Raw genomic sequence first — 20,620 nt, forward strand, 5'->3', positions numbered from 1 at the left:
AGTTCCTTTTTAATCTTGCTATAAAAATTGTACATTTCTACATGCATCCATTTCAAAGTGTATTATAAACGAGATGATCTTTCCTTTCCTATTGTTACTTTTCCTTTCCTTGAGCAAGATAATTATTCTGGTGGCTGCTTCTTATGGAGCGCATTTCTCAGCAATCTAATTTAAAACCGATCTCTCATCGCTCCTGTTTCTGATATGTCGCGTGCTCCCACGCGACATATCAGAAACAGGAGCGATGAGAGATCGGTTTTTAATTAGATTGATTTCTCAGTTGAATCGATATGCGCCTTATACTATTTAAGTTTCGGATTTTTATAAACGCAATGTTTTCATTTGATGTATTGAAAAACTTTTCACAAGAGATATAGGTATCATAAATTGGTCAAAACTCATACAAAATTTCATTACAAAGATTAATTGTGGAAGTTTGATTTACTGTGATAAATTCATTTTTGTATGTGCTACATGTATCCAGTTTTTTACGAAAATATTGTTTTAAAAGCTAACAAACTTAGTAATTATCCTGTTCAAATTTCCGCTTAGTTTAATACACCTATTGATCAAGGTTGTGATTAATATACTGCTGCTGTTCAATCTTTGCATCACATTTTTTTGGGGGGTTACATATCAATTTTTCGGGAACTTTGTCATACTAGGCTGTCATGTGTCATAGCTTAATGTTTTTTTCGTTATTTGGAGAAATTTAATATATTTAGTTGTTGTAAGTTGACTTTTGATGCATGTGGCTTTTGTTGAAATCATTCATAAATTTTGTAGACTCCGGACGATTTATAGCTTGGCTAATGGTATAGCAATCTAGCTGTCAATATATTTTTGTGTGTATGCTGGCTGGTAGAAGTTGTTTGATTGTTCTTGTAGTTGTGTTGCTGTCGCCACTTGGGGTAAAATCCACGACTTTTATTATTCCGAATATTTGGCTATGTACATTTGGTTATATATATGCCATGTAGCAACTGTTTGATTATGTGCACGGTTTGCTTATTTGTTGATTTGGAAAATATATTGATGTCAACAGTCGATCCACTTCGCAAAACCTATCTTTTTATCAATCTGCCATTTCAGAATCTGAGGGACTATGGGTAATCTCATTGTTCTGACACATCAAAATCAAAATAACGTTACATCATTGTTTTAATTTCCATTGTTTAGGATGTTTTAAAATACATTTATTTAACCAGTCAGAATGTTTAGGTGTAAGTTTTTGAAAATATAACTGAGATGGCATTAGATTTTTAATTTTAACAAATATTTGCTACTGGACGTCAAACAAGGAACAATCAGGCATACTTTTACCAATAGTAATTTTATTATCAGGTTTACTGTCACCATATGCACTGGGCCAGTTTTATAAAGGAGGGTCTAGATTGGGTTTCAGTTTAGATAATAATGGGCAAACAATATTACAGGCACACAGATAAAGAATAGAGAACAACAGGCCAAACACATAGTACAATGGAAGTTAAAAATGTCAGGAATATAAAGCAAAGAATATAATAAAGGTTATAAGAGGGTTTGGATGGGGTTAAATGATTAAAGAATAATGCCCTTAAAAAATGAAGATTAGAAAATGACGGGCAAAAAAAAAATGAAGATTAGAGAAAAAAGGGGTTAATTTTTTTAAGATTATAGAAAAAAGGGGCTAATTTTTAAAAGATTAGAGAAAAAAGGGGTGAAAATTAAATGTTTACAGAATAACAGACCCTCATATAATTACCTGAAAAATGAAAGACTACTGAATTGAAGAACCTTCTATCTGGATACTCACCAATAAGAGAATGAACTGTTCATTTCAAGGTTCATATTGGTGTGCTGTCTCATTGACGTTTTAAAAACCATAAAATTGAGTATTGAAATGGGTAATGTGTCGACAAGAAGAGACAACCATCCAATCAAATAGTGGAAAACAGACAAAGTGGGACAAAAGTGTAGCCCTCAGTACAACAAATGAAAAAACTGTAAAAATTAATCAGTTGAGAAGGACTTAACTCATCAGAGGGATACATATTTAAGATTTGTTTTTAAAAGCAAAATTCGAAAACTTCTTCGTCGGGACATCAAAGCGCAAACAATAGTTGTGAACATATAGTTGTAATAATCTGAAAGATTTGAGTTCCAAACGTTAAAAATAAACGCCAAGACAGAACGCTATACTTGCATTAGCGATTTCAATGTGTCTGAACATTTTCTTAAAAATAAAACAAAGTAAAGGTATTCTAGGAAAAATCGGTTTAAAAAATTTTGCAATAAAACGTTAATCAAAGGCAACAGAATTCAGTTCATCGATGTTCGAGGGTTTGTTTACAAATTAAAGAACAAATGTGTAGAATAAAGAACCAAGAAAACACAGAAGGAGGGGCATATACAGAAAGGAATAACCCCCTATCCAGACCCTCATGATCAATTCAGTCAGCTAGGGAATCACATGAACTCTACAAGGATCGAGCGACACAGGGCTGCTTTTACAGGATCGGTGTCTCCTGTTGTTCATGCATCACTGCTAGTAAAAAGTATAAACTGTTGACTCTTCCAAAGCACATGAATTATTTACATCGGCTTTCCGGGGATTTGTTTCCTATATCTTTTGTTTGCTGTGTGATGCTTCTTTTTCTTTTGTCTTATGTTTGTATATTAATCTTTTTCTATTTGTCCTGGCGTTGTCTGTGTTTTTTTTTTACTTTTTAGCTTGATTGCCGCCATGGTATGTTACAGACAAACCTTTTACTGAAACATGATTTTATTTGAATATGTACTGATCAATTTAAGATACATCGGCATAACAGTTTGGTGTAGTTTAAAGCTTAATTGTTGCCATATATCTCTCTTACTTTAGTTGAGGAAACGTACACAACATTGTATGTACTTAGCTTTTCTTTTTGTGGTTCGTTATTCTTTATTTTTGGGTCCATTGTTATCTATTCTTTATTTGTGTGGCCCAATATTCTCTATTCTGAATTTTTGTAGACCATTATTCTCTATTATCTACTTTTGGGTCCATTTTCCTTTTTTCTATATTTCAGTTTATGCCACATTATTTTTTATTCTTCATTTTTTTGTTGCCCATGCCATTATCCTCTATTCATTAATTTTGTGGTCCATTATTCTGTATATTTTATTTTGTGGCCCATTCTTCTTTATTCTTCATTTGTGTGGCCCATTCTTCTCTAATCTTTATTTTTGGGTCCATTATTGTATATTCTTTATTTTTTGGCCCATTCTTCGCTAATCTTTATTTTTGGGCCCATTATTGTACATTCTTTATTGTTTGGCCCATTGTTCTCTTATTTTTATTTTTGGGCCCATTATTGTACATTCTTTATTGTTTGGCCCATTGTTCTCTAATTTTATTTTTGGGCCCATTATTGTACATTCTTTATTGTTTGACCCATTGTTCTCTAATTTTATTTTTTGGGCCCATTATTGTACATTCTTCATTTGTGTGGCCCATTCTTCTCTAATCTTTATTTTAGGGCCCATTATTGTACATTCTTTATTGTTTGGCCCATTGTTCTCTAACTTTATTTTTGGGCCCATTATTGTACATTCTTTATTGTTTGGCCCATTGTTCTCTAATTTTTATTTTTGGGCCCATTATTGTACATTCTTTATTGTTTGGTCCATTGTTCTCTTATTTTATTTTTGGGCCCATTATTGTACATTCTTTATTGTTTGGCCCATTGTTCTCTAATTTTATTTTTGGGCCCATTATTGTACATTCTTTATTGTTTGACCCATTGTTCTCTTATTTTATTTTTGGGCCCATTATTGTACATTCTTTATTGTTTGGCCCATTGTTCTCTAATTTTATTTTTTGTGCCCATTATTGTACATTCTTTATTGTTTGGCCCATTGTTCTCTAATTTTTATTTTTTGTGCCCATTATTGTACATTCTTTATTGTTTGACCCATTGTTCTCTAATTTTATTTTTTGGGCCCATTATTGTACATTCTTCATTTGTGTGGCCCATTCTTCTCTAATCTTTATTTTTGGGCCCATTATTGTACATTCTTTATTGTTTGGCCCATTGTTCTCTAACTTTATTTTTGGGCCCATTATTGTACATTCTTTATTGTTTGGCCCATTGTTCTCTAATTTTTATTTTTGGGCCCATTATTGTACATTCTTTATTGTTTGACCCATTGTTCTCTAACTTTATTTTTTTACCCATTATTATCTATAACGTAAAATTAAGAATGGAAATGGGGAATATGGTAAAGAGACAACAACCCGACTAAAGAACAGAAACCAACGGGTCTTCAACACAACTTCAGCTGGCCGCTATTCAAAATTAGTTCTAGTTCAGTGAAAAAGGATGGTACACTAAACTCCAAAACATATAAATGAAGTAGAACTTACAAAAAACCCGTACAAAACCAACAAAGGTCTAAGGCCCCTGCCTTTAGACAGGTGTAAAAATGCGGCGGAATTAAAGACGTTTTGTGAGATCTCAACCCTCCTCTATACCTCTAGCCAATGTAGAATAAAAAAATACATATCAAGACCCCAGTATATCATGGTATTACCATGTCTGTCCTATTGTTAGATATTTGATAGTCTTTTTTGTTTTTGTTTGATGCGATTAATTGCTTGACAAAAGAAACGAACATTTGTTCTTGCATATTCTGATCTCTAAATGCAACCTTTTCGTTTATGCATGGTGTAATAGGGTAGCTGTCTCATAAATCTTTTTCATTCATGCACCATGTGTTACTGATTCACATAGATAAAACATGTATCGTCCGACTATCAATTTTCTGATACTTAAGATTTCATTCGTTTCTTTTAATTACAACTACATACCAAATATCACTGATTTACCATTATTTGTTCTCCCTAAACTCATACTATCGTAAAGGCTCGTACACTAATGCTAGTTTCTATATCGGGTTTTGTTTAAAAGCTGGATATATGTTATGGCACTCTAGTGTTTTGCGTGTGTGTTTAAATAAAGGCGTGATATAAGCTGTATAACAGTTGCGTTGTTGAAAAACTTGGCTTACAAAGATATTATTTTCAACATAGAAAATATACATATAATTTTGAAATAAACCATTCCTTCGCTTTTGTTGTCACTTTTTTGACAATAATTATTTTAGACTGATTTCATCAAATATTGATTGTTTTAAATATATATATTCGTCATTTTAGAATAGTTATATTTGTATGTTGTAAAACAAAATATGGGATATTTTTTTTCTAAGGTAAATAACTCAATACGGAATTGCGTCAGGTAAACACGAGTTATCTTTCATTGTAACTAAATATAAAAATGAACAAAACACGTCAACTAGACTATTACTCAAGTACTGTGTTTAGTAATTCTTAATCTAAAGTTGGAAGCAAAGAAAATCTTGGTTTTGTACAGGCATTTACTTGTGCAGAAAATGAAAATTATGGAATAAACCTGGTTTTAACCATAGCTAAACCTCTCACTTGTATAGCAGTCGCATCAAATTCCATTATATTAACAACGATGTGAGAACAAAATAAACAGACACAAGAGATAAAAATGTTAAATATAGAGGTACAGCAGTCAACATTCTGTAATAAACTACCAAGCATATTAGCAAAAATTAAAGACAAGAATACACAAAGACATAAAAGGATGTAAGAAGGATGTTCAGGTCGGTGGTCTGGGGTTGAAGTCATAAAACTTTGCTCAGCCGTGCTCGGAGCACAAAAATCATGCTCGAAACATGAAATCAAGCATTTTGATTGGTTGACTTTGGAGCACGAGTACAAAATTCTTTATCGAAAGTTTTATGACTTCAAGACCAAGTCTGACAACATACGACATATATAACTAATACAATACTGCATGCACGATGTCAATATACGTTTTTCAACAAATGACATGCCTTTTCTGTATGTTAACTTATGACCATAGTGGTAGCAATAATGATATTCTTTATCGAAAAAAAGTAAACTACTATATATACGGTTTGAGTTTGACTCATTGGTGACGTTGAAGGGAGAACGCCTGTAATGAATCAAAGATACTTCTGTATACAAATTGTTTTGTCATTCACATGCTAGACAACTATTTTTTTATTCTTATTTCACATCACAAAGTCTTGACAAGCGAGTTTTTTTTTAATGTAAGTTATTTTATTTTTATCAACAAAAAAACTCAAATACAATTAAGTTTCTTTCTGTAAAGAAGAAAAGCACGCGTAAATCACAAAAACGCCACATTTTTGAACGATGAATTTGCTTTACTGTAATGACAATTTACATTCTTAGGATATTTCATTTAGGCTTGTAAGTACTGGTAATTTGCTTTTTTTAATGTTAGAAATAGTGAAAACAAAGACTCAAAGTATTTTGTTTTATACTTGAACATTATTTGTTTTCATTTTCGGAAGACATTTGATGGATTTTAACTGTTGGTATCTCAAGCAAATCTTATAGGAAGGTCGGTCTGAGATTTTGCTCCATATTTGGGTGCATTGAGCCATAGTGATTACTTTTTCATGATCATGATAGCAACTGAAAAGGAAAACACATCATGTTCGGGTATAAAACAAAAGAATTTTGAGTCTTTTATAGTATTACTAAAAAAAAAAGCACAATACTTATAAGACTATAAAACGAGTAAAATGAATTACAAAGTATCAGACAAAGGCTGAATCATATGCATTTTTTTTTTATTATAATGCCTCTACCCCTTGAGATTCAAAATCTGACACCCCAAGCGACACATTATATTTTGATGAAAAACTAGTTTGATAACCAACATTTTTTAAATGAGCAGCTGTCATGGTAGGAATTCATTTCTATATAAATCATACGAGGAAACATTGATTTCGTCAAAAGTATTTTTTTTATCCTAAAACTTGCATGTTACATATACTGCCTCACAATCTTAAACACGACCAATAAGGGAGAGGTGTTTGAGAGCACTGAAAACGACTGCTTCTGCTTGCTGGAAATAGTTTATGGTTCGGTTCCTTCCTTGCAATACATTATTGGTACTAACAATTCTATAATTAGAAGTTTTGATACTGGAAATTACTTTGATCGTTTTTATCAGCTTCAAAATTTCCACCCCGTGTCAAACATATTGGACACCCTGCATACGGTGTGTATTTACATTCATTTAAATATACTTAAATGTCCATCGGCATAGATATCTGTCGGTTTTTTTTTCTATATTCAGAGGAACAGTAAAAGACATTTCTACAGCACGGTACATTTAACATGAAAAATGAAGATGTGGTATGATTGACAGTGAGACAACTCTACATTCCAAACCAAAAAAATGTAATACAGTGTTTGTCGTTAGATTTTTTGTTCATGTACGGTGCTTTTTATAGCTTACAAAACGGTGTGAATTTGCTCATTGCTGAAGACATACACAGGCAAAAATGACACACATGTACACAAGTGTTTCACATGCGAGTCACACCCCCCTTTTTTGACGTTTACTGCACCACATGTGATTCAAATGATTTACGCAGGTCACGGAGTGTCACGTGTGACCTGTTATTGTTTACATATTTGTAATCGTTTACTGTTTATTCTCAAGCAGCTGTTCTCAAGTTATTTCTCTCCAGGGACAAGGTTATGAGCATTCAGAGTTTAGCGCCCATAGTCTTATTTATGACCTCCATAACAAAGCTAAACATTTATTTGTTGTCGTTATAGATCTAATATTTGTATTAATTGTCCCACCGTTCCTGTGATATGGTTGAAGTTTCTATGCGTCTTTTCGTTTGTTCGTTCGTCCGTATAGTTGGATTGTTTTCAATCAAGTGTAGTTGGCCATATAATACTAATATTTCGATTCTATCTCCTTCTTAAAAGAGTTATGTCTCTTTGACTTTATTTTAGTTTTATATCTCCTGTGGGGGACAGGGTTGTTCGCAACCATTTGTAGTTCACCATATTCTACTGTCATTTTTAATTTGACAGTTTTGTGATTTTGACTGTTTATACTCTTGTATTACCAATGTGTTTTCAACTGATCGGGCGGAGCTTATGTTTTAATTTGCATAAGGACAGTCTATTTGAAGATATGTGTGATAAGGATGATTGCCGTTATAATACTAATTGAATTCTAATCAATAATCAGTGTCACCAAACGCATATACAAAAGGACTGATTGTATGATACGAGACGAATAACTGGACACTTCATTGATGAACTTATCCCAAAACTCCTATCTATAGATGGACTGATCTTAAATGAGCGAACTTCATAAACTCTGCCCAGTCAAGTGAAATAAATCTAGCAATACCACAATGAAACCTTGTGAACGCAACTTCTTTGAAACTGCTTGTCCGAACGATCTTATACTTGACAGGGCTGTTTGACACCATATGCAGACGACCACAATTTTACGTCATTTCGTTAAGATTATTCGTATGGATTATTTAGACTTTGACCATATTGTGATTATTGTAGTACAATTACATAATTATATTCACCATAGTGACATTTCTCCAAGGCGCTGCAATCTCTTTTTTTTATTGTTTGTTAATGTAGTATAAATCTATTGTTTAATTTGTTGTGTTTTGAATCGTCATTATTTGGTCTTCTATAGCTTACAATCTCTTTGTGTTCGACTCATTTCCGAAGGCTGTACAGTGATATGTAATTGGAGTTAAAAAGATGTGGTATGAGTACAAATGAGAAAACTCCCTATCCAAGTCACAATTTATAAAAGTAAATAATTACAGGTCATAGTACGGTCTTCAACACGGAGCCTTGGCTCACACCGAACAGCAAGTTATACTTTTTTGTTTGTTGGTGCCATATTTTTTTCATAGGCAAATATACTGAATCTCGTCATTTCCTGAATAAGATATAACAGAAATGCACATACAAATTAGCCTTTTTTCTGCTATTGTACGAGTGCATGTAGTTTTAAGGTTTGGCTGAATTGTTTGCTTGCTATGTTTGTATAAATGTTTGGGTGGCTTGATTGTTTTGTTTTTGTAAATGTTTGCTCAAGCATTGCAATTAAGATTGATATCTTCAATCAATAGATAGGCGGGGCTTCATTTTAATAATATTGTCTAGAGGTAAAAGGGGGCGGTTGTGATCTCACTAACATGATTAACCTAGCCGCAATTTTACGCCTGTCTCAAGTCAGGAGCATATGGCCTTTGTTAATCTTGAGTGTGTTTTTTGTTTTAATTTCGTTTTATATATATGTTTAGGAGTAAAGTATGACGTCCATTTTTACTGAACAAGTATATATTTTTGTTTCGGGGCCGACTGATGTCAGCCTCCGGGTGCGGGATGTTCTCGCTGTGTTGAAGACCCATTGGTGGCCTTCGGTTGTGTTTTAGTCTTTGGTTGGGTTGTTGTCTCTTTTTGGAATTTCGAATCCTCAATAATCTTCAACTTTGTTCTTGTTTGGCTTTATAACTATTTTAATATGAGCGTCACTGATGAGTCTTATGTAGGCGAAACGCGCGTCTGGCGTTCAAATTATAATCCTGGTACCTTTGATATATATTTGACACATTCCCAATTACTATTCTCTATTTTATTATACTCTGCTTTATACTTACATCCAAAAACATTATAGTGTTCTTTATTGGAACTTGTATAGATTCAAGGTTTGCTGTATTGGCCTCGAGACCCGTATATAGGGTCGAGGGCCAATACAGCTGACCGAGAATCTATACCAGTGCCAATACGGAAACAGCCAATTCATAACACTTTTATTAAATAAACCAACTTTTTCAATACAGACTTGTTCTGAATGCTGTATTTCATACATCAAATGTGAATATAGGGCCAGTATTTCCATTACGGACTGGCAATGATGTGAATATAGGAACACTATTTCCAATACGGACTGGCAATGAATCCTGAATGACATGCACACTATATGTTTACATGTAATTCAAGATTCGTTGCCAGTCCGGATTGAAAATATCGGACCGGGCCGGAAAGCAATAAAGATCACATGATTTATAGGACCAGGACGACGTCTCTAGTATGACACATGCCGTTTTGGTAGTATTAGGGCTGTTTTAATCATATTATTTAATAATTAAGTATAATTTATAAAAACTGAAGGCCTGCCTATCTATTGATTGCAGATGTCAATCAGCATTACAATGCTTGAGCAAACATTTATACAAACAAAGCAAGCAAGCCACCCAAACCTTTAAACTACAAGCATCAGAAAAGTAATATAAACATACAAATGGAATGTATTCATCTAAAATCAGTCTTTGACACCAATCGTTAAACGCGATATTAAACTTCAGGTTAGTATTTCTCAACGAAATCGTCTTGACAAAACATGAAAAAGCCGGTCAACTTTTGTTTTTTATCATTAGCTGTCTAAGTCTTGTACTGATGTCTCCTAAAATGATATCGTTTATTGATGCCAATGGTAAAGGTACACTAAAACAATATCAAATATAAGTTACCAATATTTTCCTAAATGAAATGTTTACTAAATCATACTTTATCTAAAAACCAGTACATGTAGATAAAGATAGTATAATAGTCTTCTGCCATCTTAATAGGAACGCCGTCTACAGATAAGAATTAAAATTTAAAAGTACGTGATTAAATCTTAGAATTACTTAAATTTTTATTAAGGTAGAATATAACAAGAATGTGTCCCCAGTACACGAATTCCCTACTCGCACTATCATTTTCTATGTTCAGTGGACCGTGAAATTTGGGTAAACCCTCTAATTTGGCATTAAAATTAAAAAGATCATATCATAGGGAATATGTATACTACGTTTGAAGTCGATTGGACTTCAACTTCATCAAAAACTACTTTGACCAAAAACTTTAACCTGAAGCGGGACAAACGGACGGACGAACGAACAGACGAACGGACGCACAGACCAGAAAACATAATGCCCCTCTACTATCGTAGGTGGGGCATAAAAATGAGACTTTATTTTAATTTGCGTATCAAGCATGTTAAGGGGGAGGTTACTCAGAAATTGTGAATCATAAAAGAAACTACAGGAATTGGTATTATATCATGCTATAGAAAGGTAAAAAACGTACTGAGACTCCATTTTCTCTGTTGGTATTCTGAAAGCATTTCAGTAGAGCTATGTTCTCATATTTTATTTCAAATTCTATCACAAAGTTTACCTTCTATTTTCTTAATAACGCATTTTCCCTGTATAATCCATACAAAATGCGATATTTTTCACAACCTGTGGCTTAAAAAAAAGCTCGGTGACCTATATTTTATCATATTTTTGAACATTTCACAACATATACTACACCTTGGCAAAGTATGAAAAAATCGGTCACTTCTTGTTTTTACTCCAATACCAACTTAATACGACTGTGAAGTCTGAAATCCAAAGTTTTCGTATTGCCTAATAGCGAACGGCAATATATAAGTGTTTCCTGTTCTTATCTGACTTTTCTATTTGTTCTTCTTTTCCTCACGACGCTGGCTTTCTTTCGCTTACCGATGAATTGTAGTGTCCATCTATCTGAAATAACTTTGGTTCAGTTTTGATAGGTCCATTCCAACTGACAAATCCTCAAGACACTTTAATACATATAAACTCAACATAGTATTGTTTGCATGGCCCCTAAACAAATACATAGATTGTATAAATGCCTTTCTCGCTGATTCATTGTTTCCCACTAATTGAAAAGCGACTCCGAGAATATTGTAAGATATAGCCTTTTGAATGTCAATTACAATACGGTATTCTTTTTTTACGGTCAAGTGTAAATCTTGCAAAGAATCCCGACAATGTTCTGTATTGTTCAGATGATAATGACATAGAAAAGAAAGGAAATGAGCATATACTACTGGAGGTATAGGAAAATCTAATTTGTCTACTTCTATTTGTAATTCATCCGGTATTAACTTAGAGTGAACAACAAATTTCACACGATTTAACAAAAGCAATTTCTCCATCTGCACGATTGGCATCTTTCTAAAAATATTAACATCGAATGCTTCATAATTAACATGAGATAAATTCATGGCTCTGTAAATCTTTTCTATCGTACATTTCGAAAGCGAATACCTGAGGATGAAAAGAGCTATATTGTATTGTTTTGTTCTATAGAAAAGCGAAGCTAACAGCAGCCATCCAGATACAGCATCATAACGTGTATTCAGTAGCAAGGTACATATATATGAATTCCTCTGTTTATAAATAGATTTATTTCTAGTACCGTATTTGTCATCAAATGGCAGTAATTTGTGACTTCTCTGACAATATTTTGACATGAAGTGCGTGTACAGGTATTTGATTTTGGAACTCTTTGTGGACAGCACCCAATGTATGGCTTTTTCAAATTCCATACTTAATGTATGTTTCGACAGTAAACTGTCTGCAGCATCCATAACTGGAGATAACAATTGTTTAACACTGTAGACTTGTAAACAACTTGGTTTCTTTCTAATTATATCTGCTAATGCATTGAAATTCGAGATTTGTTTTGACAGTAAGATACACTTCCAACCATTACTTTTAAGAATATTCAACTTCTTGAAAAGTATTTCTTGTGCCTGGCCTTTCATCTTATTCTCAAATAAATTATTCTCAGGAATGAAATACTGCGGACAAACCAAGTACTGTACATAATAGATAAGCCTTCTGAAACATCTCATGAAACAAGATATCAAATTTTCTGGCTTCCATATTGATGATGGTAGTTCTTCGGACATCCAAAACATAACTGTTTTCATGACATATGAAGAAAGCAATTCTTTACAATCTTTGTCTAAAGCTATAACATCTTTGAGAAGAATTTTCATAAGAGCATAACATAGCAATTGTGTATGTGTAAATGTATAAATTAAAAGTTTTTCTCCAACGGAAAATGATATTCGCCATTCTAATTCTTCTTCTGTTGATCCTTTTACACCAACCGGTACAAAGAGAACTCCGTGATTTACAATAGCCTGTTTAACATCGTATGTTGGCCACACATTTTTTGATCGTGTTTTCCATTGATTTGCTTGTTTTACCCATAATTTACTATGTATACAGTATGCCAAGTCAAATATTCCATTTGTGTCGGATACACATGGTCCATGCACAGTCGACAAAAGTTTGTCGGAATATTTTTGTTTGAATGAATTAGAGTTAAAGAAATAGTAGTCGCTTCCTATCTTATCACGGTCTTTAAAGATAACCTGGCCATTAATATGCACTAAAACTACACGTAACTTGGTGAAACCTGGCTGTGTATCGTCAGCTTCCGTGGTAAGATATATTTTATCAGCATCGAAACAAACTTGTATGCCTTCGCAAACCTCAGCATAGTTCATAACCAACACAACATCAATATCACTACCTTGCATATCAAGTCCCTCACCAAAACTTCCACTCGTGATTATTGTCGTATATTTGTTGCTTTGTAGATTGTCTCTAACAGCGTTCATCATTCTGATTGCTTTTACATGGTCCTCGGTTCCGACAATATTCTGACATATATTATGATACAGAGCTATTGATGCATTTCGTGTATGTGATTCTAAAAAAAAAAAATCAAAGCGTTGATTTCCAAAGATTGAAATTGGCCCCTAGATGTTTATTTTCCTTTTGTCTAGCCGAAAAGCTAGAAACGTTCTGATATACCGGTAACATAATAAATGATGAAGTTATTACTCCTTAATTACGTAGTATTTATTGTGTAGACTTCATTTTGGTCCAATTATTTTTTCTTAATATAGTTTTAGCAACTTAAATTTGGCATCAACCCCCTAATCTCCACAAATATTGTGTCTATAGAATGTTTATATTTCTGGTTACAGGAAATTTCAATTTGTGTGCTAGTAGTATATGTTATAAAACATTTCGAAACGTATGTTAACATTGTTGATTAGAGAATAGATCTGATTGTATGTTGCTGCCAAGGTTGTTTTCTGAAAATTTAAAGGATAAAAATGAACAAAGTCATAGTGTTTTGACATTACAGGTGGCTCCAAAATGTGTTAATTTTGTGTCGCAAAAAGTACCTTATGATGATATTTGTCTTACTTAGCATTTATGAACCAAAGTGTGGACTTTTTTATACATCATAATACAAATGGAATCCAAAGTCATATTTTGGCAAAAGGTTAAACCAGTCCTATAAGAGAAATTTTGATTCGGGTATATATATAGATTTAGGTGTCAGTCCGATAAATCGACTGTTAATTCCAAGTTAAAGTATGAATAATAGAGAACTTACACAATCAAGTAGACACCAGCAAAGGTCAAGAACTTATGTTATATGCTTTAGCATTTCGTTACTATGCCTTAATATACTATTATTTCACAAGAAAAGATGGAAATAATTCAATGTGCTATTTGTTTATAACTTAACAGGAAGCAGCAATATCATCAAAGCCTAATATTTTGAATATTTTTCTTCTAAGAAACTGCACCTAAAGGTATTGTTCAAAGCAAGAGTGAAATTGCTTGACAATAATCTCGTTAGCTGCACTATATATTCTGATAATGTACACTCAACTCGACGTAATACTGTTGTACAATTCTCTATGTCTAAGAACACGTAACATACAAACGTCCTAAAAACTGTATTCATTCTTGGCTGTGGGATGAGATACCCTGAAATTATTATTTTTTTCTGTTTCTCAACTCATCTTTCTACCTGATTTTTTTCAATTTCAACTAGAACATTTTTTAGACATAACAATATTGTGAGGACCATGCCCACATCTATCCTTCAGAAAAGTTTTTTTAATTGTTTTGTTTTTGTTTTTATAGTGATTAAGATTATAACACAATGTTGACTGCTATTCCCCTATTTTTGACAATTTTATTTATTATGTCTCTTTGTTGTGTCCAAACATTGGGAAGTTTATGTGACTGTCATACAAGTGAGAGGTATAGCAAGTTATAAAACCAGATTCAAACCACCAATTTCTATATAAGAAAATGCATGTTTCAAATCAGGAATATGACAGTTGTTATCCATTCGTTTAATGGGTTTGAGCTTTTGATTTTGCCATTGGATAAGGGACTTTTCATTTTGAATTTTCATCGGAGTTCGATATTTTTGTAACTTCACATTTTCAATACCTGAATCCTATCGTTTGTTATCCTGTGTAGTTGACTATACTAAACCGCCATTTTGATCTAAGTATTTGTACTGATGTCATCATACTTTGACTATATTTTGGAGTTTTACAATAGTGTTACCTTGTGAATGAAACTTCTAAAAAACTAATTGACAGAATCATCTCATACTTGGTAGGATTGTTTGCTTTTTATTTAGTTATACCGTTATCTTAATTTGAGAGGTTTAGCTAGCTATAAAACCAGGTTTAACCCACACTTTCTACATGAGGAAATGCCTTTACCAAGACAGGAATGTGACAGTTGTTTTCCATTCGTTTTATGTGTTTGAGCATTTAATTTAGCCATTTGATAAAGGTCTTTCCGTTTTGAATTCTACAAGGAGTTCGGTGTTTTTGCTATTTTACTTTTGAAAACGCTTAACATATAACTGAGACTACTATAACACAGTTATAGTAGTCTCAGCATATAACAATCTTTTTTTTTATCAAAAATATTTAATCTAAAATTTGTGGAAAAGGAATCATGCGTGGGACATATAACAAAGGAATGCATTGAAAAATAAATAATAAACGTCTTATTGAATAAGTATTACCTGTCATCTTGGTCTTTTACCCTGGTGACGAGACCCTTATGTCTTCCTTCGTTTCTATATTTAGTTGAATTAAATCGATAAATTTACCTTTCCTTTTGAGCTGTAATAATTTTAAAATCGATTACTATCTTAACAATTGACTATTTAAATAAATGATTTATATTGCTTTTTACACGAAAGTAATATATCTTTATTCTTGTTTCCTTTTTCTTTAAAAGATATTTTGTAATCAGTTCCTAATCGTATGATACTTTATTATTTACAAACAACAGTTCAAGCTAAACTTACGAGAGAGTTGTTGATAAGAAACAGCAAAATCCACACACACATTTATAAAACTATGAGCAGAAAAAACAACTATAATAAAATTATGTTATTCAATACATGATTAGTTTCAAAAGATAAAACAAACACATTTACCTTTTTAAACGACAATAAGTGTTAAAATAAGTTCAAGAGCTTATAATCGCACGGGTATTTCAGTCGGTACAAATACACATTAAGTATGTTAAGGACACCTTGATGTTCGACATTGAACAAACAATGTACAGTATGCGTTTGTTATGGTTGATGGCACATAATGATTTCAGGTAGACGGGAGGTAATTCAATTTGATTTTATGAGCTGACTATGTGGTATGGATTTTGCTAATTGATGCAGGTCGTACGATGACCTAAAGTTGTTAATTTCTATGTCATTTGGTCTCTTGTGGAGGTTTGTCTGATTGGCAACCATACCACATCTCCTAATTTGTATATCTCTCGATCATTACAATGCATTGTATGCATGTATGTTATGTCCGATCAAGATATAAAATGTCTTTGGTGGCTAAAATCTGAATTTCCGTCAATAACATATAATTTTCAATCATGATTTCAGAGCTTAATATTTTCTCAATTTTGTTCATACTTCCATTCTTTCCCTTGAACCATATTGATAGGTTATGCATGTCACTACTAATTGTTTTATCTAAAATTATTTGATTGAATTCCTGTAATGTAAAGTGCAAACTCTTGATGTTATTTTTGGTGTTTTTGTCTTTAGATAGATATAAGAAGATGTGGTATGAGTGCCAATGAGACAACTCTCCATCCAAGTCACAATATGTAAAAGTAAACCATTATAGGTCAAAGTACGGTCTTCAACACGGAGCCTTGGCTCACACCGAACAGCAAGCTATAAAGGGCCCCAAAATGAGTAGTGTAAAACCATTCAAACAGGAAAACCAACGGCCTAATCTCTATAAAAGACGAGAAACGAGAAACACTTATGAACCACATAAACAAACGACAACCATTGAACATTAGGTTCCTGACTTAGGACAGGTGCAAACAAATGCAGCGGGGTTTGTTTGGATTTGTATTTTTGTGCGTGTATGTTTTTCATTCTTCTTTTTTGTTTGCAATAGTACACGATTTGTCTTCATTTTGTGTTTAGATATCGAGTGTGGTTTTTACGATTGATATATGCTAGACAACCGCCACTTCAACATATTGTGGACTAAGTTGTAGTTCCGATTCCAAAATAAGCTCAATTCTACAACAGACCTATGTTATTGAACAACATTGACAGCATTTAAATGGTGACATAAAACATATTTCTTCGATACGATACACTTAGTAGGTTTTTTTAATGTTTAATTTGTATTTGTACACGACTTTTTTTGTCGGTTGACTTTAATTTGTGCATGTATTTCCATGCTTTTTCGAATCCAAAAAACAAAGAAACCCTTGGAGACCCTGAGAGGAATTGTTATTATATTTATTATTTCCTAGGAGATAATGAACTATGTCACAGGTTAATGGTATAACTATATCGCTTCAAAGACATACAGGCATACAAAAACTCTATTATGATCATCGATACTTTAAAGCATTACTTTATTTTGACATTCGAGCAATTGTGAACAAATTATGTGTGTAATACATGTTTGCAACCCCGCCACATTATTTATGTATGTGCCTGTCCCAAGTCAGGAGCCTGTTATTCAGTGGTTGTCGTTTGTTTATGTGTTACATATTTGTTTTTTGTTCATTGTTTTACATGAATAAGGCCGTTAGGTTTCTCGTTTGAATTGTTTTACATTGTCTTATCGGGGCCTATTATAGCTGACTATGCGGTATGGGCTGTGCTTATTGTTGAAGGCCGTACGGTGACCTATAGTTGTTAATGTCTGTGTCATTTTGGTCTTTTGTGGATAGTTGTCTCATTGGAAATCATACCACATCTTCTTTTTTATATTGAATTGATAAAAGAGATACTTGAAGAATTATATGCCTAGATGTTTGATTAAAGAGAAACTCATCATAGACATAAGTCAAATTAGACATACATGACGGAACCTTGATGTCTCATAACTTCTTACGATATCAATAGACAATTAAACATATATAAATAAAAAAAAGACTTTATATTGTTCGTTCGTTTAAAGCGGTTTTCCGAACACCTCAACAAGAACGATTAATGGACTTCACGTAACATAGAGATGTGCAAATGCGTTGAAATGTAAAGAAGAGATATATGACAACAGTAATCGACAAAAGAACACCAAACTCATCTAAGGTCAACCTTGATCAAATGAGTTGGCACCTTAGATTCTGTAAATACAGCTGTTTCTCAAACCACGCCTCTTTTGGGGGAGATTTAGAATATTCATAGAAAATTAATTTTGTTTACATACTGGTTCAAAGTTATGCTCTCTGTGTTCCATCTCATAAAGACATAACTTGGGAATGTTACCAGTAAATAAACATGTGCACATTGTTTACATTGAAATCTGTGGTAAAGCTTCATTCGAGGTAGGGGTAGTTAATACAATTAGTGTTAGTTCAAACTCTGAAAAGTTCAAGGCCTATAAACGTTGAAAATATGCCGCACAGCCTTATATTTTGACCTTTGAAACAAATTGAACTTTCAATTCTAGGATAAGATTTTTTTCAAAACTTCATCGTATAATTGGTACAGTTTTAGTCGTAAAAGGGAAATTGCATGTCAATATTTACAGAAATGCAACCTAAAATTGCATGAATGCGTGTCTTGCTGGTAATTTGTCTCAAACTAATTGAAAAAGTATGGTTGTTAGATATAGCATTTTGTGGGACATTTTGCTAATAGTTTTTCTCTATAGCCTATAAGAGATATTTTAGAGAGTCCTGATCTTGTTTAGTATTGTGAAGATAATAGTTACACAGAAAACTAAGGATATCTACATGGGCATATAACGACTTCAGTGACCTCCTCCTTGACTCGTAATTCATCCGGTACTAGCATTTATGAATAAAATTTCACAAATTCTAAATAAAGAAATTTCAACAAATGAACAGTAGCCATCTTTCTAAATAAGGGCGAATTGAATAATTCTTCATGGAAATGTGACAAATGTATGCCTCTGTAAAGTTTTTCTGGTGTGCATATTAAAAAACAGTGATTGAGAACATCAACAGCTTTTTTGTATTCTTTTGTTTTATAAAAAAAAAGATGCTAAAATAGCCATCCTGACACCGCATCATGGCGCGTACTTAGCAACAGAGTACTAATATTCGTACTGTAATGTTTATAAGATAATTTATTATCAGATATATTACCAAATGGTTATAATTCTTGACTACCAAGTTTTGACAACTAATATGTATACAAGTATTTGATTTTGGAACTTTTAACGGACAATACCTTGCGTATGACTATTTGCAATATCAAATTTTGAGGTTCTTCGCTCCAACTTCCATACTAGGCGAAGTTAATTTGTGGAAACCGAAAACATGAAATAAAGTTGTTTTCTTTCTAATTTCATATGATAAATCAAGGAACTTCGTTATATGATTGGAAAATAATATATAATGCCAACTATAATTGTCTAGAATATACAACTTATTTAAAATTATGTCACGTGCTTGTCCCTGTATCTTATTTTCAAATAAATTATTCTCTGGAATAAAACAATGTGGACACACTGAGTATTCAACAAAATATAAAAGCCTTCTAAAACATCTCATGAAACACGATATCAAGTTTTCAGGTTTCCATATTGAGGTAGATGATTCTTCAAATACCCAAAATATTACGGTTTATATGTAATACGAACAGTTCTATACAATGAGCGTCAATATTTATTACGTCCTTTAGAATAATTTTCATTAGAGCATAACATAGAAGTTGAGTATGCGTAAATGTGTAAATTAAAAGCTTTTCTTCAACGGAAAACGACATTCGCCATTCTAATTCTTCATTTTTAGATCCTTTCATACCTATTGGAACAAAACGTGGGCCGTGTTTAACAGTATACTGTTTCACATCGTAATCTGGCCAGCCATTATTTGATCGTGTTATCCATTGGTTTGCTGGTGTAATCCATGATTTACTACGAAAACATACTGCAAAGTCAAACAACCCATGTTTGTCTGATACACAAGGACCATGAACATTGGAGAAAATGTCGTTGAAATGTACTTGTTTAATTGACGCGTTCAAAAGGTAATAATCATGTCCAATCTGTTCACATTCTTCATATCTACTTTGACCATTACTGTGTAAGAGACGTAACTTAGTGAAACTTGGAGATGTATCTTCTGATACCGTTGTAAAATATGTTGTATCAACATTGAAATTGATGTTTGTATCTTCAGAGGCCTCAATATATGTGTTAACACTCATTTGATCTAAATCACTCCCTAGCATTTCAAGTCCTTCTCCAAGACTTCCACTTGTAATTGTTATTGAATTATTGCTGCTGGTTAAATTGTCTCTTATATTGTTCATCATTTCAATTGTTTTAACTGATTCTAAGTTCCAATAAATTTCCTGACACATATATCTGTAAAGACCCATCAAAATGTTTCGTGTGACTGTCTCTAAAAAACGTTAGGTTACTAATAAGAAAAGGATTATGACAATGTGTCAGTACAACACAAATCAATGCAAATGAAGATTTAAAAAACTCCGAAGTTGTTCAAAATTGAGTTGACATTATATTGAATTTACGTTGGAATTAAAACTTAATGTAGC

General features: G+C 32.8%; 1 protein-coding gene across 1 annotated transcript; it reads right to left on the minus strand.

Annotated features, from left to right (window-relative positions):
• Positions 1–9,753: 9,753 nt before the first annotated feature.
• LOC139484181 (uncharacterized) lies at positions 9,754–20,377 on the minus strand. Its single transcript, XM_071267913.1, has 3 exons — positions 19,864–20,377; positions 11,793–13,474; positions 9,754–9,852 (listed from the first exon to the last, which is right to left on the minus strand). The coding sequence occupies exons 1-3, from the start codon at positions 20,375–20,377 to the stop codon at positions 9,754–9,756; spliced, it is 2,295 nt and encodes a 764-aa protein (XP_071124014.1).
• Positions 20,378–20,620: the final 243 nt, after the last annotated feature.

Source organism: Mytilus edulis, chromosome 8, assembly GCF_963676685.1.
Source record: "Mytilus edulis chromosome 8, xbMytEdul2.2, whole genome shotgun sequence".
Lineage (NCBI taxonomy): Eukaryota > Metazoa > Mollusca > Bivalvia > Mytilida > Mytilidae > Mytilus > Mytilus edulis.

Excerpts from the sequence above, each read along its gene's own strand:
- LOC139484181 (XM_071267913.1), bottom strand. The coding sequence starts at position 20,377 with ATGATGAACAATATAAGAGACAATTTAACCAGCAGCAATAATTCAATA. Across the intron at positions 13,475-19,863 it reads CCCACGTTTTGTTCCAATAG|AATCACATACACGAAATGCA; the intron begins GTATGAAAGGAT and ends TTTTTTTTTTAG. Across the intron at positions 9,853-11,792 it reads ATTTTCCTATACCTCCAGTA|GATTCATTGCCAGTCCGTAT; the intron begins GTATATGCTCAT and ends CATGTCATTCAG.